General features: G+C 56.5%; 1 protein-coding gene and 1 long non-coding RNA gene across 4 annotated transcripts; both read left to right on the top strand.

Moving 5' to 3' along the window:
• Positions 1-302: 302 nt before the first annotated feature.
• Positions 303-16,839, top strand: LOC115306549 (solute carrier family 22 member 11-like). Of its 3 annotated transcripts, none has more exons than XM_029957018.1 (10): positions 303-1,057; positions 2,587-2,690; positions 5,788-5,942; positions 6,061-6,229; positions 7,679-7,802; positions 8,758-8,873; positions 11,506-11,720; positions 12,775-12,883; positions 14,014-14,085; positions 15,158-16,839. In XM_029957018.1, the coding sequence occupies exons 1-10, from the start codon at positions 656-658 to the stop codon at positions 15,219-15,221; spliced, it is 1,530 nt and encodes a 509-aa protein (XP_029812878.1). In that variant the 5' UTR covers positions 303-655; the 3' UTR covers positions 15,222-16,839. The 3 variants fall into 3 exon arrangements, with proteins under 3 accessions (XP_029812878.1, XP_029812877.1, XP_029812879.1); XM_029957017.1 differs by having other exon boundaries at positions 13,882-14,085; XM_029957019.1 differs by lacking the exons at positions 14,014-14,085; positions 15,158-16,839 and adding an exon at positions 13,547-13,873.
• A 7,686-nt stretch (positions 16,840-24,525) lies between these two features.
• LOC115272720 lies at positions 24,526-25,537 on the top strand. Its single transcript, XR_003900421.1, has 3 exons — positions 24,526-24,736; positions 25,069-25,149; positions 25,259-25,537. It is a non-coding gene; the product is annotated as an uncharacterized LOC115272720 (long non-coding RNA).
• The last annotated feature ends 422 nt before the right edge of the window (positions 25,538-25,959 follow it).

Here is a 25,959-nt window from a genome sequence, read left to right as displayed (position 1 = left end):
AGGAGCGGGGCCTGGGCCCTGCCTCCAGGTCCTTCCGCACAGCCCCAGGGAAGGAGAGCCCCTCCCCCACCTCTGCACGCAGGCTCTGGGAGGCTTAGCCAACAGGTTCCTGATTTAAAGGACCCACATGCAGAGGGATCTGAAAGTTCTGGAGTGAGGACTGTGAGCAGCCCAGCGGCAGAGAGCTGCCTTTCTGGCCCAGGAGCCCACGCTGAGATTAAACTTTAACCAAGGCAATGGCCCAGTTGGTATTTGCTCCACGATTGTAATTCGGTATCTTCACAAGGTGGCTTTTTTTTTTTTTTTAACATTTACTTAATCTTTTACTCTTGGGGCTGGAGAAGCAGGGCGACTCGGATGCCCCAGGCAGCCTGGGCACCATGAGCTTTGTCCCTGGTGCCCTGCCTCCGGATTGGTGGGGTGCCCGTGCAGTCGTTCCTGGAACCGGGGTAAGGAGGAGTTTTTTCAAAGTATCTGAGGCATCTCAGGACTGACTTGACTGGCTGCTGGCCTGATGGCCATCTAGGTCCCGCTGCAGGTCATCTAGGGCAGGAGGCCGGATGATCCAGGGTCCCCACGCCTGCTAGAGGCTCAGCCGGTCACCCCGGGCTCCCTGAGCCCCTCGATCCCCGCGTGGCCGCCTGCAGCTCTGTCCATGGCGTTCGCCGAGCTCCTGGACCGAGCGGGGGGAGTAGGCCTATTCCAGGCCCTACAGATCTTCACCCTCTTCTTTCCCTCCGTCTTGATACCCTACCTCATGCTCATGGAGAACTTCTCGGCCGCCGTGCCCAGCCACCGCTGCTGGGTACCCCTCCTGGACAACAGCACTGCCCAGGCCGGTGTCCCTGCGGCCCTGGGCCCCAAGGACCTCCTGACCGTCTCCATCCCACCGGGCCCCAACCACGAGCCCCACCAGTGTCGCCGCTTCCGCCAACCACAGTGGCAGCTCCTGGACCCCAACGGCACGGCCACCAACTGGAGCGAGGCCGCCACGGAGCCGTGCGTGGACGGCTGGGTCTATGACCACAGCACCTTCACCTCCACCATCGTGTCCGAGGTATGGGCCTCCCGCCGCCGACCTGGCCTCTCCGGGGGCCAGCAATGGCCACCCACCCGAGCCTGGAAGGATCATATCACTTCCATCGGCCGCGTTAAATTAGATGCTACTCCCTCAACACAAACCGACTCACTGCTTATGACGGGCCAGACCCTGCTCTGGATAAACAGGGAGGCTTTGAGGAGCTTACGTCCCTCTGGCAGGTTCAGGATCGGTCAACTTTTTCTTTTTAAGTTTATTTATTTGTTTGAGAGAGACAGACACGGAGTGAGCCAGGGAGGGTCAGAGAGAGAGGGAGAGAGAAAATCCCAACAGCACAGAGCCCATTGTGGGGCTGGAACTCATGATCGTGAGATAATGACCCGAGCCGAAACCAAGATTGGATGCTTAACCGACGGAGCCACCGGGCGCCCCGCATCGGTCAACATTTAAACCAGTGCTGACAGGAGATCAGACTCCTTTAAGGGACAGGCACCATTTCAGGTCTGTCCCTGAGTTTCACCACACTCTTACGAGGGGTCTTTTTTTAATGTCTGCATCTAGTAAGTAACAAAACAGAAGCAAGGACTCAACGCAGGCCATCAGGAGCTGGAAGCCGGGTCTCCGGCATGTTCTGTCCTGCCTCTGCAAAGGAGAAAAGCAGGTCCTGTGAGCAGGGAGGGAGAGGCAGGTGGAGGTGTCTCCAGAGACCTGGGTTGGGAGACAAGGAATCAGTGACATGAAATGGGGGAAAGAGCCCAGCTGGGCCTGAGGTCTGAGTAGGAGCAGGGGTGGGGTGGCGAAGGAGCTGGAGGCTGCCCAGTGTGTCTGGGCAGAAAGGGTCAGGGGACTGGCCGTGAGCAGGGGAGGTGAGTGGGGCACACTTGCTTCGAGCGCAAAGGAAAGTCACTGGAAGCGTTGGGGTAGGGAAGTGAGGTGACCTGCTTTGAGTTTTCCAGAGATCCCTTTGCCCCATTGAGGCGGGGTTCCTATCTCGGTCCCCTGGCGAGAGAGGCAGCACAGGAGAGGCTGAGGGAAGCCCCGGAAGCCGGCAGGCCTGGGGGGGCTGCTTGGGGGGATGTCCAGGCCCCTGGGAGGAAGCACTCAGAAATTATGGTGACTCGCACTCAGCACTCTCTGCTCATCCTGGTGGCCCTGTGGCAGAAGCAGCTTCATGGCCCTGCTTCTGGGTGAGAAAACGGCCCGGGCAGGTGCAGGACGCCCCCCGGGCTCACCCAGCCAGTGATCAGCAGACTTAGAACCCCGGTCTGTGGTTCAGCCACCGGCCCCCACTCCCCCACCGCCATCCACGCCGGGTGACAGGGCCACCCTGTGTGTGCCATGCAGCTAGCTGGGAGTATGGGACCGAGACCCCCACCAGCACACCCCTCCCACCTCTGTCGTCTGGCCCTAAGAATCTGGGGACCCCCAAAACCCAGGCTGCCCAGGTGCTGCTAGATGGGAGCACCCAACCTGGACCTCCCTCTGCCACCCAGGCCCTGCTAGTCCCTGTCCCCTGAGCCAAGCTGCTGTCCCTCTTTCTCTTCCAGTGGGACCTAGTGTGCGACCACAAGGGCCTGAAATCCGTGAGCCAAACCCTCTACATGACCGGGCTACTGATCGGCTCCATCTTCTGGGGCGTTCTCGCCGACCAGTGAGTATTGTCTCTTCTCCAGACTCCTTCTCAACAGAACGAGCACCGTGGGGACAGAGGTCCAAAAATGGCTCACAAATGTCCGTGTTCCTGAAGAGACGGAGTCTTGGTCTGGCCTGGGGTCTCGATGGGAGTCCCAGGTTCCCAAAGGGCAGCGACAGCCAGATGAAGCTGCACTGTGAGGGATCTGAACACCATACTCTCTCCTCCCGAAGTTACGCCCACCTTCTTGAGCACCTACTGTGTGCCAGGCGCTGTGCAGTCCCTGCCCTCAGGGAGCCCACAGTCTTCTTGGGAGAAACAGACCCCTCTTTCTTCTCACACCAAGTGCATGGCATGTTGTGAAAGAGAAATCCTCCTCCCCTTCCTCCTGCCCTCCCCCCCTCCCCCTTAGCCCTCCTTCCAAGATGGTGCCCCCAGGACCCAGCCCCCTGCCTTCTCTGATCCAATCTTGCACCCCACTAACTGAGACGCTGCTGTAGGGCCTGTAATGGCTGCGTTGCCCCCGCTCGGCTTGGAAACCCAACTGCCTGCTCTTTCTCTGAGTGGGAGGCTGACCTTTGCCACAGCCGGAGCAGGGCTGCTGACCTCCCAGCCCAGCCCCACCGCCCCTGATTCCGCCCTGGAAAAGAGCCCCCAAGCCTGGGGCTCACACCCAACCCTGGGAGCCAGCCCCGTTCTCCTTCCCTCAGCCCCACGTCCACACTGTCCCCCCACCCCCCACCAGCCCCACACCCCTCTCCTCCTCCATGCAGTCCCCTGGCCCAGGCCACCTGCCTCTCCTGCCCAGGACAGGCCCCTACCTCCTCCTCGAGGGTCTCTTGCCTCCACTCAGAGTGTCTTTGCGAAAACCTACATGTGGACCTGGTTGATGCCCACCTGAAGTCCTCCAGGGCCGCTGCACCGAGGACAGCTCCTAAGTCCCCCTCCCCGGCCCCGCCCACCCCTGCTTGGCACTTGGCTTCTCCCCCACGGCCATGCCCGGCCCTTCCGGAGCACCCGAGGCACCCTGGCTGCAGAGCTCCCAAGTGGCCGTGCCTCACCCGGAAGGTTCTCCCCACAGTTGCTTCTTCATGCCCAGCATGCAAGCCTCAACCCCAGGCAGCCTCTCCGGGGAGGCCTCCCAGCTCTCCGGCCTCGGGCCCCAAGGGTCCCCTGGCCAGGCCTTCCTCTCTCCACCACCGCACCTTCTCTGCCAGCACCTGCTCATTCGTTTGTTGTACACGTCCCCACCAGAGTGGCTCCGAGAGGGCAGGGACTTCCTTGTCCTTGCTGGGTCCCCAGCTTCCAGCATCCAGCACGAGGCATGGCGTCCCGACTTTCCCTGACCATGCAGGCTCCGGAGACTGACCACTGGGTTCCAATCCCCACCTGTCATTCCCTGGCTTCCTAGACAGCGGGTTTGTTGCTTCTCCATGCCTCAGTTTCCCCCTATACGTGGGGACCGGGCCCTATGCATGGGGTTGTCGTGATAATAGTGAGTTACTTACGCCCAGACCTCGGGCGAGGATCCGGGACGGGGTCGGCTCTCCGTGCTGTGGTTCTGCCACCATCATTATTTGTGGGCGTCGTGTGGCACAGCACGGGGGGAACGTGGTCCAGATGGCACTTTCAGGGGACCAGCTGCTGCGCGGCTCCAACTCATTCCCCGGGGGCCGTCCACACAGGGAGCCAAATCCCAGTCAGTCTGCAGGTGACCCAGGGAGCCTGGGGCCAGGGCCAGGTGGGCATCCAGATCTGGGCCTGCTTCTGGGCCTGATGTGCCAGTATGCGGGCACTGCTCTAATAGATAGGGCCAAGCTTTGCCCGCATCTCTCCCATTAGACTGACACATGCTTTAGCTAAAGGCAGGCAGTGGTTCGGGCTAAGCTGACCTCAGGGCAGAGGTTGTGGGGAGCTCTGGTCCCCTGGCACAGACTGGCCAGGAGCTGGCCGCCTTGCCCGAGGCCACACGAGCTCAGGCTCCTGGCGGCCCTGCCCCTGTTTTCGGCATCTTGACTTTGACAGTTCTGTGCGGCTGTCATCACACATACCCCCATTCTACAGATGGGCAAACTGCAGCTCTGAGTCATTGAGTCTTGTGCCCAAGTCACCCAGGAAGGGGCAGAGCTGAACTTAGACCCTGGCTTCTGAGACCAAAGCTCATTTTAAAAACGTTTTTTAGATATTCATTTATTTTTGAGAGAGAGACAGAACATGAGTGGAGGAGGGGTGGAGAGAGAGGGAGACAGAATCCAAAGCAGGTTCCAGGCTCTGAGCTGACAGCACAGAGCCCGATTCGGGGCTCGATCTCACAAACTGCGAGATTGTGACCTGAACCGGAGTAGGATGCTTAACTGACTGAGCCCCCCAGCTGCCCCTTTAAAGTTTTAATTTAAATTCCAATTTGTCAACATGCATTGTGGTGCATGTCGTGCAGTTTCAGGTGTACAATATAGTGATTCAACCAAACCACATTCTTTTTTTTTTTTTAGTGTATTTATTTATTTTGAGAGAAAGAGAAAAAGTGTGAGTGGGACAGGGGAGAGAGAGAGAGAATGTCAAACAGGCTCTGCACTAAAAGTGATTCGGGGCTCAGACTCGAATGCGTGAGTGAGATCATGACCTGAGCGGAAGTCGGTCACATAACCGACTGAGCCACCCAGGTGTTCCAACTGAAGTGTGCATGCTCTTGACCAAGAGGTGAGGCTGCCCCCCGCCCCGCAAGAGCAAGGCATCTGCTTTTTTTTTTTTTTTAATGTTTATTCATTTTTGAGAGAGGAAAGAGAGAGAGTGTGAGCAGGAGAGGGACAGAGGGGAGGGGAGGACAGAGAACTCCTAGCAGGCTCCATGCCGACAGTGCAGAGTGGGGGCTCGATCTCACGATTTGTGAGATCCTGACGTGGGCAGAAATCAAGACTCAGATGCTTAACTGACTGAGCCGCCCAGGGGCCCCAAGACATCTGGCAGTTTTGTAACAAGCACCCGCCCCCCAGCCCGCTCCTGGGAGATCCGCGAGGGAGGCAGAGATGCCCCAGCAGGTGCCCCGGCCTTCTTGAAGCCTCCGTTCCCTTGAATGCCCCCGCCAGGCCCCCCCTGCGCTTGTCTCCCGACGCAGGTTTGGGCGGAAGTGGATACTGAGCTGGAGCTGCCTGCAGGTGGCTTTGATCAGTACCAGCACCATCTTTGCTTCTAATTTCTACATCTACGCTGGCCTCCGGTTTCTGGTCGCTTCTGGAGTATCCGGCATCCTCCTGACCTCCATGATGCTTTGTGAGCCCCCCCCGCCCCCCGCCTTGGCCTGCTCCCACTGTGCGGGGTGGGGTGGGAGGTGGGGGGGCCCGAGGCCACTGCGCGGCCCCTACCTGCATATGCCTGCGTCACCTTTCAGTGGTGGAGTGGACCACGACCCGCAGGAGGGCCACCACCATAACAATCCAGGGCTGCTTCTACAGCCTGGGCCAGATGACCCTGGGGATCCTGGCCTTCATCGTGCGGGACTGGCGGACCCTCCAGATGGCCATGTCGATGCCCTTCTTTGCCATCTTCCTGATATCCTGGTCAGTACGGTATGGGGCCTTTTCCCTTGGGGGGGGGCATCACTAACTATAGGAGGGAAAGTTGGAGTTCTAGGGTGCCCCTCCCCTCCCCCACCTCGGGCTGGCCCAGGATCCCAAGGTGCTGAGAGCTTCGAAGAGCAATGATGTGTGCAAGAGCCTTTGCTAAGGAGAGACATCTTGGGGGTTCAGGGTTCAGGGTGGGCGTTTCGGTCAGAGGTCTGAGGCTCCCATCTGGACTGCTGGCCCCTGGTCCCTTCCCCTCCTTGGCTCCCCGCGGGCCCCACACCCACCAGTCCCGTTCCTTCACATCGTGTGCCAGCCCGTGGGCATCTGAGTCAGCAAGGCCTGGCACTGGATATGGAAAGAGATCGCTATCCCTATGATTTGGGGTGCTGTGAAACTCCCTGAGCTCTGGAAACAGCTGCTTGGGTGACAACTGAAGGAAGAGATGCGGGGCCACAGATACAAGGTCATGACGCTTGGGGTTCTCGCGTGTCTGCGGACGGGAGCCAGGTAGACCCGGCCCCGGGCGAGTCTTCAGTGAGAGATTCTAGAGAGAAATCAGGACTGCTTCATTCATTCTTCAGCATTTACTGCCTCAGACATGGGTCCTAGGGAATGGGACACATCAGCAAATCAAACACACCAAACGCCACTGACCACACGGGGTTTTCGCATATGGACAGGACCCGGAAACAAGGAGCGAGACACCCCACGATTACCCGTGGGGTGGAGGGGTCTGGTGTCTGTGATCTGGTAGGGAGTGTCACTTGGGTGTGACACTTCCTAGGCCACCGTAGCGGCACTGGTTGGGTGCGTCCCAGGTGCCCGCTGGTGACCCCAGACCTGTATTAATGTCTTCTAATGAGACGATGATAGGATGGCCGCCATTTTCAGATGAGGGGTGGAGGCCCAGAGAAGCTCAGTGACTCGCCCGAGGCCGTGCAGCCCAGTGAGTCCCGGAGGCAGGATTTGAACCCTCCGGAAATGCTTAGCTTCCCTGCAAACAGGGATGAGCCTCTCTGGGCTCTGGGAGATGCCTCTCCCCACCATCTACCCTGAGTCTGGGAGGAAGCAGGCCACTGTGATAAAATCACTCGGTTCTGGATCAGGTGTGTGTGTGTGTGTCGTAGTTCGGCATGATGTGAGCTTTCTGTCACACTAATGGACTCAGAATCACCCTATGCCCGGGCAGCCTGCCCACTGGCCGGACTCAAGGCTCTGGCGGGCAGCATGGGGGAGAGAGGGCGGCTAGGCATGGGGACTCAACTTTATTCGGAACCGGGAGGGGACAGCTGGTCTCCCGGCCTGGCACCAGCCGTGCAGATGTGGAGGAAGCCGCTGCCCGTGACCCCCCGCTCCACCCCACCCCCACTCCAGACCCGGTGGGGAGAGCCCAGAATGCAGGAAGAAGGCAGAGGCCCAGCCAAGCATCTGCTTCTCGGACAGGTGGCTTCCAGAGTCGGCCCGATGGCTGATTGTCGTCGGCAAGCCAGAACAAGGGCTCCGGGAACTCCACAAGGTGGCCAGGATAAATGGCCACAAAGAAGCCACGAAGTCACTAACCATAGAGGTAAGATGCTACTGTCCATGACCCAGAGTATGGCACGTGACAGGGAGAGGACAGCCACTGATGTCGGAGGGCCGACATCACCACTAGCCATGCCACCACCGCCTCTGTCCACCCCGCGGGTTCCCGCAGCCTCGGCAGCTCTGCGAAATGCCAACATCCACCTCGCCGCCATTCCTGTCACCTTCCCCATCTCTGTTACCGCCATATCATTCCCACCGTCACTACCCACTCCGCCATCACCATCACCGACACCACCGCCAATGACGGCAATGTCCCTGGCAACCTCACTCGCTCGTCGGCCACCTCACCTCCCTTGTCCGCCACTTTAATCCACATAACGTGGCATGCTCACCACACGGGGCTTCTCGGGGCATTTGGGGAAGTGGGCTGGGATTCCCTGAATGCAAGTGTTTCAAGGAACCAGATGTAGGAGGGGTGCAGCCAGAAACGAGAAAACACAGCCCGGGGCCTTTGGGAGATTGGGGGAGGGCGGGGATCAGGGAAGGCTTCCCGGAGGAGGTGAGCTAACCAAGACGGAGCAGAGCACATGGCAGGCAGTGCCCGGAGAGGCAGGAAGCGTCTGGATGGGCACTTGGGTGCAGTGGGGAGCCAGCGTGGCTGGAGTAGGCGTGCCCGGATGCCAGCCCTGAGGAACAAGGAGGGGTAGTTGGGCTTTGGGTACCAACTACCAGGAACAGCCTGCAGCCCACAGCCAGAGCTGGGACACAAGACTGGTGCTTTGGCTCAGAGTAGATGCGCCAGGCCAGGCCTGCAGGGAAGAGCTGGGCCAGGGGGTCAGAGACTTTTCTGCCTCCCTCGCTCCCCACCCCCCAAGGCTCTCAGGAAGCCGAGGCCAAGCTCCTCCTATCACTCTGCCCTCCTGGACGTGGTGCCCTGGGGCGGGGATGGGGCTAACACCCCGGCACCCACTGCACCTCGTTCTCCCTTCTTGTAGGTGCTGATGACCAGCATGAAGGAGGAGGTGGCCTCCAAGAAGGCCCACAGGTCGGTGCTGGAGCTGTTCCTCGTTCCCATCCTCCGCAATAGGAGCTGCATCATGTTCATCCTGTGGTATGCTGCCTGGCTCAGCCCTCCCCGACGCAGGGCTGAGGTGGGGGGAGGCGTCTGTGCGGCCGGTGGAGGGGGAGGGCCCCGTGAAACAACTCACCCAAGGCAGAATGAAAGAGAGAGAAGTTTATTGGATGCATTGCAAGGTAGCAGCCAGGCTGGACAGCAAAGGGGAGGCTGTCTGCCAAGGAGGCAGGGGTGAGGGGCTGTAGTTGGGGGGTGGTGGGATGGTGAGGAGGTAGGGGAATGTATGGAATTTTCCTTCTTTGGTACGTGTCCCTGGAGTAAGTAGCTCATTGCTCAGCTGTGGCTGAGGGATGCTCCGAGAAGGGTCCTCTAATGTGCCTGCTTACGTTCCAGCCCCCGCGGTCTGGGCGGTGGGGGCAGGGGGCGGGGGGTGGGGTGGGAGCTTGTATCTTACTTGGGTTTGGGTTGCTCAAGTTTGTTGCCTAAAAGTGGCCTCTACAGTGTCCGGGGAGAGATGCTCCCACAGACCTCATGAGGACAGGCAGCACCCCCAGACAGCAGGCCATGGGGAGAGGGTCTGGGGGCTCATGTGGGAAGCCAGGGGCAGGGCCAGGGGAGGCCGGAGGCCAGGCTAGAGGCAGAGCCTATGTCCCCAGAGCTGAACGACCAGCAGTGGCCGGCGAGGGCCATACTCCTAAAGAGCTGCTGGCTGCCCACACTTCAAGTTCATTGATACCCCGACTTTACGGGCGGGAAGGCAGGACCCGGAGGGGCAGGAGACTTGCCCAAGATGGCAGAGCAGGCAACCGAACCTTGGCTGAGGGCCCCCCTTGCCCCCTGTTGCCCGCCAGGCCCCACGCTGAGCATGGAGTCCCCAGCAGGCCCTGTCTGGCTGTCCAAGGCACCTTGGACCAGGACTGAATAAGACAGATTCAGTTCAAGTGACTTGCAGAGAGCCTATTAAGAAGTGAGGGTCAGGTCTGATGGAGACTTGATCTTGAAATAAAATTAAAGATTAGGGGGGCGCCTGGGTGGCTCAGTCAGTTGAGCATCTGACTTCGGCTCAGGTCACGGTCTGAGTTTGAGCCCGGCATCTGGGTCTAGGCTGACAGCTCAGAGCTTGGAGCTGCTTCGGATTCTGGGTCTCCTGCTCACTCTGTCCCTCCCCCGTTCACGCTCCATTTCTCTTAAACATAAATAAACTTTTTAAAAAAACCCTAAAGATTAGGAAAACGTTTATTTTATGTTCTTTTTAACCACATATATTTGCTACATCTTAGAACAGAGAATAGATTTTTTTTCTGGCTTAAGTTTTTTTTGTTTTTGTTTTTGTTTTTGAACAAATGAGAAAGAGGGCCTGGTGGGGCTGGGATGGTCCAGGGCCATTCTTTCAAAAACTGTGGAGGCTCCCTAGGCTTTCCCGGGCTGCTGGGCTTGCTTGTTATTCAAATCACAGGCAGGGAAGCAGCTAACCCAGTGGGTTTCCCAACAGCCTCCGCAGTTACCTTGTGGCTCCGGATCCCCACGTTCAGAGCCGAGCGCCTCACCCACCCCCCACACAGCTGTTCCGAGGGGACCCCAGCTTCTATCTGCAGCTGGGTGTGGGGGGAGGGGTGTGTGTGTGCTGGGATGAGAGTCCCTGAGTCCCTGAGGCAGTGATGGGGACAGATTTGAAAAGTGGTCGAGAACAATTTCATATTGTGGCCACCGGTGGATCCAAATTCAATATCCAAACTGCGTAGACCTGGGATGGAGGGTACTGAGCAGGAAGCTCTTTGGAGAGAGGACCCTTGGGATTGGGATCCCTTCCTGGAGATGTCTCAGGGGAGAGGACAGGCGCGGGGAGGAGCAGGGAGGGGAGAGAAGAAGGGGAGGGAGGGGAGAGGGAGAGGAGGGGAAGGGAGAAGGGAAAGAAAGAGGAAGGGTGGAAAGGAAGGGGAGGGGGAAGGGTGGGAGGAGGGGAGGAGAAAAGAGAAGGGGAGGGGAGGGGAGGAGGGGAGGGCGTGGGAGGGGAGAGGAGGGAAGGAAGAGGGAGGTGGGGGAGGGGACAGAAGAGGGGAGAAAGTGAATGGGACAGGAGAACAGTCACCTGGTACAGTCGCAGAAAGGTCCCAGTCACCCCCCACCCAGGACTCAGGAGCTGGGGTGGCCCCTCTGGCCTGTGTCACCGGGTGCTCTCTGCACCTGAGGGGCAGCACCCCGGAGGCTGGGGAAATAAGACTTTCCATCTTGAAAGAGGGACGCACAGCCCATGGGTCAGAGATAAAGAAACCGGCCTCCAGAAAGGGCCAGAAAGGGCAGGGTCCTGGTTCTAGGCTGTGCCAGGGAAACAGAGCCAGAGAGGGCTGGAGCCAGAACCCGGGCTCAGCTTGACCCCCAGAACCCAGTCTGCCCAGAAGGGGTAGCGCTTTCCCACTGGCTGGTGGCGGGGGAGCCTGAGGGGTGAGGCCCGGCCCGCTGTGGCCAGGACCTGAAGTGAGACGAATGCCACCTGCCCTTTCCCTCCTGGCACAGGCTGGCTCTAGGACTGGCCCTGCATTTGACAGGCTCTTTGAGGTCTGCTACGGACACGCCCAGGGCTAGCGGAGCCCTCTGGGGACAGCCCAGGTGTCCTGGGCCAGCCGTTGCCTCTGTGGGGCAAGGATTCCACTTCTGATTTTTCCTGCAGCTTCAGCAACGTGATGTCCTACTACGGGCTGGTCCTCGACCTGCAAAACCTGGGGAATGACATCTTCCTCCTCCAGGTCCTCTTCGGGGTCGTGGACCTACTGGCCCGGGTCGCCACCCCCTTCTTGCTCAGCATCCTGGGCCGCCGCATAATCTTGGGGGGCTTCCAGGCCACAGCTGGCCTCTCCATCCTGGCCAACGCGCTGGCCCCAAAAGGTGAGGGGGGGGCAGAGTGGAGGGGCAGCTGGATGAGCGGCTGACCGGCCTGGGCCCCTGGCTTCCCTGCCCAGGCCCACTGTGCTCACATCCCGGGTCCTTCCCCTCCCTTGGCCCAAGAACAGGGCGCACCCTCCCCCAAACGTGGCAGGCTGTGTCCAAGCCTCTCTACCTCCCATATCACCTCAAGGTATCCGGCCTCCCAGTGGCCCCCACCCATTCTCCTGAGGCAACTGAGGTTTGGAGAGGTGAAGCCAGGAGCCGAAGGCCGCACAGCTAGCAAGTGACAGGGTCAGGGCTCGGACCAGACTTCAAGCCAGAGGCTGGAGCTGAGGTGGGAGGAGGGGGAGGCTGTGAGAGGCTCGAGGTGGCTTGTCGGGAGGCAGGGCACGAAGCCTGGCACAGCCGGTGGTTTTCTTCTCCCTCCTTAAAGATCGCTGCAGGGCCCTTGTCTTTCACTACTGGGCTGAGTGAGGCTATCCTGCCCTGAAAAACCAGCTCAGGTCTCCTTTTATGGCTCAAGGCAGGGAGGCTGGTGGCAGGGCAGGGACAGGCCCGGCAGCAAAGCCAGGAGGGAGGCTGAGTGGGTGTTCAGCGTCCAGGAGGGGCTGAGTTGGGGTTGAGGGTCTGCCCTGAGCCCAAACCCGCAGCAAGAGGCAATGCCTGGAGGAAACTTGCAAAGGCCGGGTGTGATGGTTTATGAGACTTCGTTACAATGTGGGAGGGAAAACTTGAGGCCGGGCCCCTGGGCTCGGGATCGGTTTCCTGGCTAGGGTGCCCCCTGAAAGCCAGAGCTCCCACAGGTGGGCTGAGAGCCACCCTGAGCCTCCCCAGGCCTGGCTGGGCTCTGGCCCCGGGCACCCCTCCTGCTCCCTTCCCCCCAGCCCACCTACCGTGATCTCACCCTGCCCACAGCCCCGATGGGCACCAAGTTGGTGCTGCAGGGTCCCTGGGTGCAGTCAAGGAAGCCTTTCGGGAGAACCAGCGCCTCCACTCCAGGTTGACTGGGGACCCCCTCGGGCAGACCCCACTGGCGCCTTCTTCCTCTGCCCAGATTTGCAGATCCTGCGCATGGTCTTTGCTGTTCTGGGAAGGGGATGTTTTGGCGCCATCTTCACCTGTCTCTCTGTCTACAAGTCTGAACTCTACCCAACCGCATTGAGGTAAGCTGGGCCCTGGAGGGGCAGCCAGGCCCAGGGTGTCCCAGATGGGGACGTCCCTGGGAAGGCTGGTGGGGAGGGCAAAGAGGGGCTGGGCACCCAGGAACACACAGTGGAGGGCGAGGAGGCCCCTCGCCCCAGCTTCCTTCCTTCCCCCAAAGGCCATCGTCAGCCGGGGCCCCCAGAGAACCATTCCCCAGAATCTCCACTCAGAAAGCGGTGGCACCATGGGGCCCTCAGTTTCTCAGCCATCAGAAACTGTTTTGAACCCCAGAACCCTCTGTTTGGGTGAAGTCTTTTAAGAACCTTCAGCGAGGAGACCAAGAGCTGCCCTAATGAAGCAGCTACCCCCCCTCAACTTGCTTCCCACCGTCCCCTCCCTGCCCCAAGAGAGCCCCGAGTCACCTTGGAACAACCCCAGGGCTCCACGGGACACAGATGGGAAAACCCCGGGGGTTTACAGTGAAAGCATCTCCGCATCAGACGGTTGGGTAAACGGAGGCTCAAGGACCTGCTCGTGGAAGGGTGAGACCGGACCCCGCGTCCTGGAGTCCTAGCCCAGGGCTCTGTCTCTCACCGCGGCGCTCACTGCCTCACCTGCTCCCTTGTCCATTCTCCCATTCACGTTTTGGACACTCATTTATCGATTTTGTTGCTGTTGTATAGAAAGCCTGAGCTGAGAGCTGAGGGCCGCGCAGCCCCGAGGCAAGCCCCCCTCACCGAAGACCAGGGGGAATGGCGTGGGCCCTAGAGCGTCCACGAAGGGCCCTGGATGTTCTCGGGAAGCAGAGGCCCCTCTGGATGGGAAAATCTATGTGGGCTCCATGGAGGAGGCAGTGTTCGGAGAGGCCACGAGAAGTGTGACTCCCTTACCCCAGCTCTCTCTCCCCTGGCACACCCTGGCCCAGCCAAGTGCCGCCACCACCCACCCCACCCTGTAAAGCCCCCTTTGTCAAAGCGGCAGCGGCACCAAGGGTCTGGGCCCTCTCCTGCACCCACAGGATGACAGCAGATGGCTTCCTGCACTCAGGAGGTCGGCTGGGGTCTGTGATAGGCCCCCTGATCGCGATGACTCCGCAGAGCCTGTCCCTGCTCTCCCCCATCATCTATGGTGTTCTTCCCGTCGCTTCCAGCATCCTCCTGCTCTTCCTCCCAGAGACCCAGGGATTGCCACTTTCCGACACCATCCAGGACCTGGAGAACCAGTGAGTGACCCCTGGGCTGCCCTGGGAGTGGGGCTGGGCTTCCAGGATGTCCCTGGGCAGGGCCGCAGATAAGGGGACAGGACAGCGCAAGAGGGCAGGGAGCTGTGGGGGTCAAGGAGGGCAGGAGCTGGGCCGGGCTTGTCAGCGAGACAGCGCCCGCGTGGCTGACGGCATGCCCAGCACCGCGGGGCAGCGACCCGGGGGCACATCAAGGCTTGCGTCTGAACCCGCACCGCCAGGAAGAGACTATTTCCACCCACGTTTACCGGAGGCTCAGAGAGATGAAGGGGCTGATTCAAGGTCTCACAGGTAGAACGCGATAGTCCCTTGGGCAGGAAAACATCACGGTCATGAGCCTGACTGCGCATGGGCAGGTCGCCTGGGCCTGAATCCCTTCCAACCAGGCACTCGCTCACCTCTCTCACCAAACTCCAACGGATCATGTGACTCTCCTGTCCTCCTTTGAAAGAGCAGAAGTGAGGGGACGTTCCTTGAGTTTATTTTATGGCCAGAATCACCACGAAGCTTCTCCTTCCTCATTTGTCAAACGGGCATTAACGAAACCAAACAAAAACCCAGCCAAGCTCAAAGAGCGGTTTTCAGATTGAAGGTATAGATTAAAGCACCGAGGAGAGCGCCGGCCCCGGCGGTGGGGATGCCGCGTCCTGGGTGAGCGGGGGGTCATAGGCTGGGCACGAACCAAGGTCAGGCTAATCATAGTAATAATAGCAGCTAGTGCTTCAGGGACCTTACTGTTTTAATAAGCATCTCATTTCATCCAAACGACCACCCCACACGGTGCTGTTATGGTCAGTTTCGCTGCCAAGCAAACGAAGGCACAGAGGGGTCATGGAACTTGCCCACGGACACTCCGCTAAGGAGCAGGGAAGCTGGGACTTAACTTACTCTTTCACTTTTGGGGGGACCTACTGTGTTTCAGGCACTGTCTTAGCTTTGGGCAGAAAACAAACCGTAATCTCTTACAGCTTGTGAGACTTGACCCCCAGCTCTGCCCTCCGCGCCCCTCCGCCATGTCACCAGACACCACTGCTCTGTCTTTTGATTACCCTAGGAAATCGGCAGCAGCCAAGGGCAACTGGCGAGAGGTGGTCGTTACAGAAAGTACCTCGTTCTAGAAATTCTGCCTGCGTGGAGTCCCTTTGGCCAAAGATCCCCACGGAGAGCACTGCCTCCTCTCCAGCCGAGGGTGGAAGAAATCGGAAGAAGCTCCAGAGTTTGGCGGGTGGCTGGGGGCTGCTCTCCTCCTCCCTTCTCTTCTCCCCCCACCTCAGCCCTGCAGAGCCAAGCCTGGCTGGCTGGTCTCGTCCACACCCACCAACAAGACGGGTCCTTTCTCCTCCCCACCAGGCTCCAACCTCCACACGTTTGCTCAGAACTCCCGACTCGCTTCACTGACCCGTGCACCGCAGTGTTCTCACCTCTGGGCCACCAGAGTGGATCACAGGACAGAAAGGGGAGTGTCTAGACAGACCTAGGTCCCAATCTCCCTCCCCCACCCTTTTCAGAGTCCTCATCTGTAAAATGGAAATAATCACAGAACCTACCTCCACAGGGAGGGGTGGGGGGGTTGGTGACAGGGTTAAGAGATCTTTGCACAGTCAAGAGCCCAATAAACAGAACCTGCTAACTGGGCTGCCGGGTACAGGTGTTCAGGTTGTGTGCTGCCCAAGGCACCAGCTGAAGGAGGCACATGGGGGCTGAAATCCAGCCCAGGCTGCATTGGGGCAGAAAGGAGTTGTTTTCATCCCCCTTTACTTCCCACCGCGGTTACAGGGCTGGCCTAACACTGGACCGCTCAGACCAGCAGCATTCATTCCTAACAGGTGCGTGCACGGCCCAGGCAGGCTGCGCCAGGCACAGTGCAGGGCACAGCGGGCTGCATGCAGGAGCAGCGTGAACCACCTGGGGCTGTGGGAGGCAGGCTTTGTAGCACCAAGAAGACAGAGTGACCCGACTCCCGACTCCCGAGGGAGGATGTGATTGGCTTGTCTGAGGGGTCCCACCCATTGACAGGACACCGAATAGAAGGAACAGGAATAACAGGAATGGTTCTTGGCTGCTCGGTGATAAGTGCTGTTTGCTATGGGAGATGCAGTTCTGCCATTGGAGACCCTCCTGGTTTTCCTACACTATCAGGCTTTAACTTGAGGCCTTACACCAGAGGGGGCCCCTTCGGCTGCCTATCTCACTGGGTCACCTTTGCCTAATTCACCCCAAGACCCTCCCTGTGCTGTCAGCACCCTGGGCCGCTAAAACCGTGGGATCGTGAAGGCTTGCCACCTATTTTAGAAGTGAGGAAACTGAAGCTCAGAGAGGTGGAGTGACCTGCTTGAAGTCACACAGCTGATCCCTGGCCCGGCTCCCAATCCAGGGCTCTTTCCAGCGCACCAGGCTCCTCACCCTCACCTCCAGCCCTCCAGGCCTGACACTGGAGGGCAGCCCTGTCACAATGTAACTCCCACACCCTCCCCTGGAGATCCAGACCCAGACAACTGCCCACTCCTCTGATGACCCAGGGAACCTCCGCGCCCGGGGTTCCCCACCCTGTGTCACATCCAATGCACACTGGGCTAATCAAACACCGTTCAACTCCTACCCCGCCCCGCCTCGTCTGCTTAAAACCCTCTGGTGGCTCATGATGAAAATCACACTCCCCGCCCCTGCCCCCCGCAACAGGCTCCTGGGGTCCCCGGTCTTGCTTCACATGTAATAAATTTTTAAACATTCAAATCATACAAAGTATGTTCTTGGATCCTCATGGAGATCAATTAGAAATCAGTAACAGAGCAATATCTGGAAAACTCCTTCAAACACACTTCTAAATACCACCTGGGCTAAAGAAGAAATCACAAAGGAAATTAGAAAATATTGTGAATTGAATTAAAATTTTAAAAGATGACATATCAAAATTTGCAGGATGAAGCTAGAGAAGTGATTCAAGGGGAATTTGTTATTAAATAACTACATTAGAGAGGAAGAAAGTCAAATATCTCAGCTTCTACCTTAAAAAAGATAGAAAAAGAAGAGCTAATTAAAACTAAAGTAGGTAAAGGAAAGGAAATAAAAAACAGAAATTGGAGAGATAGAAAATGATAAAGAAAATTAATGAAACGTGAAGCTGGTTCTTTGGGAAGTCAACAAAATTTCTAAATCTCTGGGCCTAGTGACCAGGAAGAAAGAAAGAAAGAGAGAGAGAACACGCAAAAGAAGGAAAGAAAGAAAGAGAGAAAGAAGGAAAGAAAGAAAAAAGAAGGGAAGGAGGAAGGAAGGAAGGAATAATATACATTACATATCAACAGTGGAAAAGAAAGCATCATCACCGATCCTACAGACATTAAAATGATAAGGGAATATTACAAGCAACATTTTGCCAACAAATTTGACAACTTAGATGAAATTCACAAATTTCCTGAAGGATGCAAATGAGCAAAGCTTGCTTAAGGGGCGATAGATAACATCATTAGCCCCGTGTCTGTTAAATAAATCGAAGTTGTGGCTTGAAACCTTCCCACAGAGGAAATTCCAGGCCCAGATGGCTCACTGGTGAATCCTGCCAAACATCTAGGCAAGAAAATAATACCAGTTATGCCCAAAATCTTTCAGAAGATTGAAAAAAAGATAACACTTTCCAGTTCATTCTTTGAGGCCAGCACTACCCCGATTCCAAAATCAGAAGATATAACAAGAAAACTATAAACCAATGTCTTTTATAAACAGACACAAAAATTCTTTTTTTTTAAAAGACAATTCTTTTTTTTATGTTAATTTATTTTTGAGAAAGAGAGAGAGCGAGTGCAGGGAAGGGGCAGAGAGAGAGGGAGACAGAATTGGAAACGGGCTCCAGGCTCCAAGCTGTCAGCACAGAGCCCGATGTGGGGCTTGAATTCACAAACTGCAAGATCATGACCTGAGCCCAAGTCAGATGCTTAACCGATTGATCCACCCAGACGGCTCTAAGACACATTTTTAAACAAACATTTAGAAAATTAAATCCGAGATTACGTTAAGAAGGGTAACACATCATGACAGTATGGGGTCCATCCCAGGAATATAAAGTTGGTTTAACATTCAAAAATCAAGATTAACAGACTAAATTATTGACAAACTATAGAAGAAAAATTATATGATCATCTCAATAGACACAGAAAGTGCACTTGACAAAATTCAACATCCATTCCTGATAACAACATTCAGCAAATTAGGAACCCTGGTGAATTTCCTCAGCCTGATAAAGGACATTTATGAAACACAGGTTATAGGTAACATCATACTTAAGAGTGAAAGACTGAATACTTTCTTGCCAAGATCAGGAAAAAAGCTAGGATACCCACTCTCGCCACTTCTGTTCAGTATTGATTCTAGTAGGGGCAATGAGGAAAGAAGAAAATAAATAAAACACAAGAAATAAACAGATAAGAAAGGAAGGCACCAAACTTTTTAATTTGCAGATGACAAAATTACAGAAAATGCTAAGAAATCTACGAAAATATTACTAGAACTAAGAAATGAATTTAGTAAGTTACAGGATACAAGGTCAAGGTACAAAAATCTACTGCATTTCTAGGGGCACCTCGGTGGCTCAGGCGGTTAAGCATCTGACTTCAGCTCAGGTCATGATCTCATGGTTTGTGGGTTCGAGGCCTGAGTCAGGCTCTGCGCTGTCACAGCCTGCTTCGGATTCTGTGTCTCCCTCTCTCTCTCTGCCCCTCCCCTGCTCACACACACACTCTCTGTCTCTCTCAAAAAAAAAAAAAAAAGTTGAAAAAAAATTTTTAAATAATAAAAAGATATTCCAATTTTAAAACAGGCAAAAGGTTTGAACAGATGCTTCACCAGAGAGACTACATGGATGGCAAGTAAACGTGTGCAAAGAGGAGCCACGTCGTCAAATGTGACCCACAACAAATGTCACCACCCACCCACCAGAATGGCAAAGATTTACAAGACCAGGTGTTGCTCGGATTGTGGGGAGGTAAAGCGGTACGGCCCATTTGGAAAACAGGGCGGCGGTTTCTTAAAAAGTTACACACACGCCAATCATATCACCCAAATCCTCCACTTCTAAATATTTCCCAGAAGAAATGGAAGACTGAGCCCGGATGAGGACCTGCACGTGACCGGTCCTCGCGGCGTAAGTGGCTTATTTGCAACTTCCAAAAGCTGGAAACCACCCAAATGCCAATCAACGGGCGAGCAGACAGATTTTAGTCTATCTATGCAGTAAATTATAATTCGTATAAAATATATGTATAGAAAGTGCTAGAAAATGCAGGCTGATCTGAGGCCCAGAAAGCCCATCTGTGGGTGCTCGAGACAAGGGGAGGGGAGGGAAGGAGGGATTTCAAAGTTGTGACAGCAACTCTGGGGGTGATGGATATGTTCATTTATCCTGATTATGGAGATAGTTTCCTAGGTGCGTACGTACGCCGAAAACCCATTAAATCCTGTACCTAAAGAGGCGCAGTCAATTGTCCTCAAGCCAAAACATGGGAAGAGCCTAAATGTCCATCACCTGATGAATGGATCAAGAAGATGTGGTGTATCTATACAATGGAGTCCTACATGGCAATGAGAAAGAATGAAGTCTGGCCATTTGTAGCAACGTGGATGGACCTCGAGGGGGTCACGCTAAGTGAAGTAAGTCAGGCGGAGAAGGACAGATACCATGTGTTTTCACTCATAAGTGGAACAGGAGAAACTTAACAGAGGACCATGGGGGAGGGAAGGGGGGGAAATAGTTGGGGAGAGGGAGGGAGGCAAACCACGAGAGACTCTTGAATACTGAGAACAAACTGAGGGCTGATGGGGGCGGGAGTGCAGGGAAGTGATGGGCATGGAGGAGGCCTTGTGGGGATGAGCCCTGGGTGTTCTATGGAAACCAACTTGACAATAAACTATAAAAGGGAAAAGAAAAAGAAAAAGAAAAAAGAAACCTGTAATCAGTTGTAAAAATTATACTCAAATGAACACCTGTGGACAAGAAATGGGGCCTTACGTGTCCTCGGAAGGACACGTGCCCCCACGCACGTCGCGGCTTCCTACCTTCTCTTGTTTTCCTGTGTGTGCCACGGCTCACGCGCCCCTCAGCCGTGTGCTGCGTGTGACACCAGCGTGGAGTCCCATGGTCTTCTGCCGCTCACTTCTTTCAGCTCAGTATCATGTGACACATCCTTATTGTTGATGGCAGTGGCATTTCGCTCCCTTGAACGTTTATTAAACATGAAAGGAAGCCTGGAAGGTGGATCTGGACGGAGACAGCTCCCAGGCCAGGCCCTAAGGCCTCATTCTCAGGGCAAGAGGCCGATGCAGCCCCGGGGCCATGCGCATGAAGAGCAGGGGGGCCCTGCAGTCACACAAGTGACAGGGCAGGTCTCCGGGGCTGGTGGCAGTGATGGGACGTGTCTCCGGGATCCTGGGTGAGAAGGGGCCCGCAGGGTTTCAAAGGAGGGCTGACGTGGGCTGACGCAGATTCTGAAAGGCAGCCCTGCCGGGGAGTGGAGGATGGGGAACAGGGCCATGGGGCCGGGGGGCGGGGAGCCCTGTCAGGTGGCTGCGGTGTCCCGGTTCCGCCAGGGTGCCTGCGGTACCCTGTGCGGAGAAGTGGCCATGGGGAGGGCGGCATTTGGATGGAGCCCCTTGGATTTGCTGAAAGGTCAGGATGGAATTTGAGAGGTAAGAAGAGCCAAGGAACACTGAGGTTTTCTGCTTGTCTGCCTGCTGGGGTCCCGCAGATGGGTGACATCTCTTCCCCAAGAGGAGAGTGATGGCTGCAAAGTCAAACACCCTGTGGGCAGGTGCAGGACAGGGCTCAGCCCCGGCCCAACGGGGTGCCGAGGCCACTCGGGCCCAGACAGCGTCACCCCAAAGCTTGAGCCGGGGACTGCCAGACCTCCCAAGTGTTTTAAGGTCAGAGGTCACAACTTTTATGTTGAAATCTCCAAAATATTTGATGTTGGCTTTCTTGTTTAAAACACGGCATTTGGTCCACACTGAGTATCTCTAGGGAAGCCACGCTCATCTCCCAGCTGCGTCAGGAGCCACACCGGGGGACACTGTGCCCGGAGCGGTCACCAGGACTTTCCCAGGCCCCTCCAGCCAGCCTTCCCAGGACTGCCGTCATGTGTGTGGTGAGCAGGACCCTCTGTCAGCCAGCTGTGAGCCCACAGCCATCTGCGCTGCCCTCCTGGTGTCGGGACCTCGACACGGCCCACGGTGAAGTGGTGACCTTCGCCCAGCCCCCGGTGGCCCACGCTCCGGTCAGTGTTGAAGCCAGAACGCTCGGTGCTGTCCTTGAACCCTCCCTCTGTCACCACGAATCGCCAGGTCCCACTGCCTCCCTCACCAAAATGCACCTCCCAGCCATCGCGTCTGTCCTCACCTTCACCCCCACCCAAGCCATGGTCCCTTCTCCCGTGGATACCCCCGGGCTCCTCTCTGGTCCCTGGTCCCACTCCTGGCCCTGCCCTTCCACACACAGCAACCGTTCAGGGTGTGCTCTCCAGGGGCCCCCCCCAGCCTCTGTGGGTTCTCACAGAACCCCTAGGACCCTGCTCCACCCGGCCTCACCCCTGCCAGCCTCCCCCTCGCTCACTTGGCTCATGGCACCATGAACTTGGCGGGTCATCGCCCACCCCAGGGACCTCACGCACGTGGTTCCCCTCTGCTCTGCTGTGCCCTTCGCAGCCTAGGTGTGAGGATTTGTCCCTCCTCAGTGAGGCTGTCCCCACTGCTGGCTGAATAGCGCTTCCCACCCCTCCCTGTTACTCCCGTGCCCACGGTCTCTTTCATTATCCTTATAGGATCTGTCTTCACAGGGTTGGTGGTTGGTGAGTTCACTGCCAGTGCACCTCGCCTCCCCCCTCCCCCCTCCCTATACCTCGCAGGCAGGAATGCTTCTGTGCTATTCTTAGAGTCCCCAGAACTTTGCTCCAGGACCTGACTCAGGGTATTGTTTAAATAATTGTTCCTTGGATGAATGAATGAGTGAATGAATGAGTGAGTGAATGAATAGGAGCAGAGAGAACAGGAAGAGGCCAAAGAGAGCATTCCATTGTTCCCTTTGCCTCCACCTGCTGAAAGCCTAGAGCCTTGCCCCCCCTCCAAGGTCACTGCAAGGCCAAGAGTCTCCAGGGACCCTCACCCATCCACAAAGACCCTCTTCCACTCCCCCTCCAGGCATAGACATCAGCTCGGGCTCCCTGCCCTTGGCCCTCCTGCCCCACACGGCATCACTGGGAGACGCTGTGTTCTTTGGGTCCGGGAGGCAGCGCATGCCCTCACTGGGCCCCCCAGATCCCCCTCTCAGGGTGCCCCAGGCCAGGACGAGGAAAGAAAACCAGCCCTTCTCTGGAAGAGGAGTAGCAAGGCCCAACAGCCGCGCCCTCCTCTGCGTGGAGGAAACAGTTCTGTAGCAGGACTGGAGCGCGAGAGAAGCCGAAGCAGGGGACAGAGGGAGCGCGCAGCCCCACGGCGCCACGCCCCGTGCACCCCTCCTCCGGTCACCACACCCCAAGTCTGGCTGCCGTGGCTCGTGGCTTGAAAGGCCAATACTCCAGAGGGGAGTTCTGATGGGAAAGGAGGATGAACCTTATGCAGGAGGCCGGCCACCTGAGGGGAAGGGGTGCTCTGGTCCAAAGGCCAGCCCCAGGAGGCTTCTGGCTGGCCCGGAGAATTCTAAAGTGCGCACAGTGATTTCTTGATTATGCACAGACTCAGATGATACCGCTGCAGTTTCTGGGTGATCGGAGCTTGTGCAGGAGTGTTTTCTTCTTCTTCTTTTTTTAATGTTTATTTATTTGAGAGAGAGAGAGAGGGAGAAAGAGAGAGCACTCAAGCGGTAGGAAGCGGCAGAGAGAGTGTGGACAGAGGATCCGAAGCAGGCTCTGTGCTGTCAGCACAGAGCCTGATTCTGGGCTTGAATCCAAAAACCGTGAGATCGTGACCTGAGCGGAAGTCGGACGGTCGACCAACTGAGCCCCCCAGGCGCCCCAAGAGACCTCTCTGTTTTTTCTGCAGAGGAGGTCAGGGTTGACAGATGTGCAAAGGGAGGTCATGTTGTACCCAAGATTTCTTTATCGCCCCTAGAAATCAGAGACCGCCAGGGAGGCCGAAGCACGCATGCAAAAGCAAAGGGCTTTATTACGAATTTAGGCTCGCCGGGGCCTGAACTCGGGCTCACAGACTTCACCAGCGTGGTGGATCCGTGCTGAGAGTGAGCGAGCCCCGAACATGGCGGGGCAGGGCTTTTATGAGTTTGGGAAGGGGAGTGACAGGAGATTGTGACACAGGTACAGAGACCCAATCATAATGGTACAACAGTATTGGCAGCAGCTCTAACCATCCACACTGTTCAGAGCGTCTGTTACTTTTGGCGGGACCCAATTACAACATTTAGGGTATCTTTGAAATTAACCAATTACAGAGCGAGTTCAGGGTCTTGTTTGGTGACTATGGGGTTAACTTTAACACTAGGTAACAGGGGCTTATCTAAAGTTCCCATTTGCAGGCCTTACCCTTAGGAATGTGGGGTGAGGTAGCTGGGCTTTCCTGATTGGATACCCCCGGGCAATGTATGACTGCCAAATGGCCAAATGGTTCCGAAGAGACTGACCTTAGACCTTTTAGCTTAGAGGGGGAAACAAAGCCTGTCATGGCGTCTGTTAGGTTCAGACTCGTGTTCTTACAGTCAGTGCAGTCACTGGTGTGACCTTAACAACAAAACAAAACACTTTGTTAAAGCTAGGCTGGCCAGAAAGCCTCGGTGACCGTCAGGCAGACTTGCGGCCTCCTTGTCCTGGGCAAGTCCTGGTCCTTATTCCCCAAGACCAGCCGTCTGTGGCTCTCAAAGGAAGTGAATTTGTTCTGTTACAGATCAAGGACCTTAAAGTCAGCAGGAGAGGAGTGTATTAACGGGCTTCAGGTTAACCCTTGGGACTGGCTGCTGTGCGGTGAGGTCACACCTTGAGGCTTATGTGAGTTGGGGTCCTGTGAGTCCCACCCCAACATGCCTGATGGCGCTGCGTTGGGGCCTGGGGCCTGGGGCCTGGGGCCTGGCAGCGGGTGGAGGCGAGGCACTGACGGGAGCTGAGAACAGACCCCTCAGGGATGCGACAGTGTCCATAAGGAGCCATACACACACACACACACACACACACACACACACACACACACACACAGACACGCTGCCATGTGGGACAACGGACCTGTAATGGCAGGAGCAGACCTCTGAGGCAGTAAGAGGCAGAGGACACAGGGCAGAGGAGGGAAGGCTGCCCGATCCCCCCCAGGCTAGGGTGGGCCGAACAGCACGTGTGTGTGTGTGTGTGTGTGTGTGTGTGTGTGTGTGTGTGTGAACCAATAGAGGCTGGAGGCTGGCCTGTGGTCTCTAGGACACAGAGCTCCCGAGGATAGTCACAGAGGAAGAGTCACAAACCCCATGGCAGACAGAGTCGCCAGTGGAGACATGCAGGAATCAGAAGCCCGGAGCCCTGACCTCCCCTCCGCACCTCTACACCCTCTGGCCTTTTGTTCAAACAGCACGGACGGTGAACAAGCCCAGAGGCCCAGTTGCCCTCACATCCCCACAGGTGCTCCTTCTCGAAAAGTACGAGTTCCTCATTAAAGCGGCCAAGTAAGTATCAGCCACTGTGAAAAGATGAATCACATTTTGACCCAGATTTACAGCAGCCTCACTCTGCGGTGTGCTGTCGAGGCCCGTCCTTCCAACAACACCTCCCCCTACTTGAGCTGACTCTGGGCCAACCCCGGCTTTCCATGAACCCTTCTGAAGTCACTTCCTGGGGCTCCCCGGTGTCCCTCAAGGCCTCGTTGTCAGAAAAAAATACATGATGGTGATAATATTAATAACACTCCCTGGGGAATGTTCTGGGTGGTCTGTGCCAACTCACTCTGTCCTCACCGGAGCTTTCTGAGATCAGAACCACTCTCGCCTCCATTTTACAGAGGAGGAGACTGAGGCACAGAAACGTTCAACTCCTTCCCCAAGGCCACACAGCTCGGGCAAGAACGGGAATCTAAATCCAGGTGGGCTGTCCCAGGGTCTGTGTGCCTGAATGTTGGGCCACTGCCTCTCCTTTGGGGAGAATTCACGTGTGTGAATTCTGATCTCAGGCTGTGGCTTCTCTGTCCCCAGAAGCAGAAAATAGAACTCCTGGCCGCACAGTGTGTTTGCGCGCTGCCGGCCAAATCCCGCCACTGTGTCTTCCGGAGAAAAGAGAGGGATTTTGCCAAAATCCACGTCACGCCTCCCTGCGCCCTTCCCCCAGCTTGTCCTGGCGTCCACCTAAAATCACTCCTCTTACCAACAGGCTGCAACTCACAGAATCCAAAAGGGTCAGGGTCTGCTAAGGATTCAGTGTTTCTAAAATGCAGCTAACGCAGCGTCTGGCTTAGTCAGTAAAGATGCTGGAGTCCTGACCTGATGGGGGCGGGTGGGGGAAGGGGCCCGAGGCAGGGCTCCAGGCACTGGTTGGGGCTGGGAGGGGGCAGGCAGGGTTTGCACCCGGCCTTGTTAAAATGTGCCAGCTGGTGGGTGAGACCCTCCGCAGAGCGAGGCAAAGTTCAGCCTGTCTGAGCAGCCCACGCTCTGACAAGCCTTATTCCGACGGCTGGTTAACATCTCTTCGTTGAATTTTAACATGAAATATCTTTTTGACGCAGCAAGGAGAGCGAAGTCCCTTTGGTGAGGGAAGGCCAGACGTGCCCGGGCCGCCAGGCACATGAAAGGGAGGCTACCCAGCGCTCTCCTTGACCTATTTAGAGTGCATTTGTTCAACGGGCCAGGGGGCTCCTGGGTGGGGGGGTTCCTGGGCCTCAGAGCGAGGGAGGGGGCTA

This window comes from Suricata suricatta, chromosome 11, assembly GCF_006229205.1.
Source record: "Suricata suricatta isolate VVHF042 chromosome 11, meerkat_22Aug2017_6uvM2_HiC, whole genome shotgun sequence".
Lineage (NCBI taxonomy): Eukaryota > Metazoa > Chordata > Mammalia > Carnivora > Herpestidae > Suricata > Suricata suricatta.
Note: the sequence above shows the minus strand (reverse complement) of the source record. Positions and strands in the feature narration are given on the sequence as shown.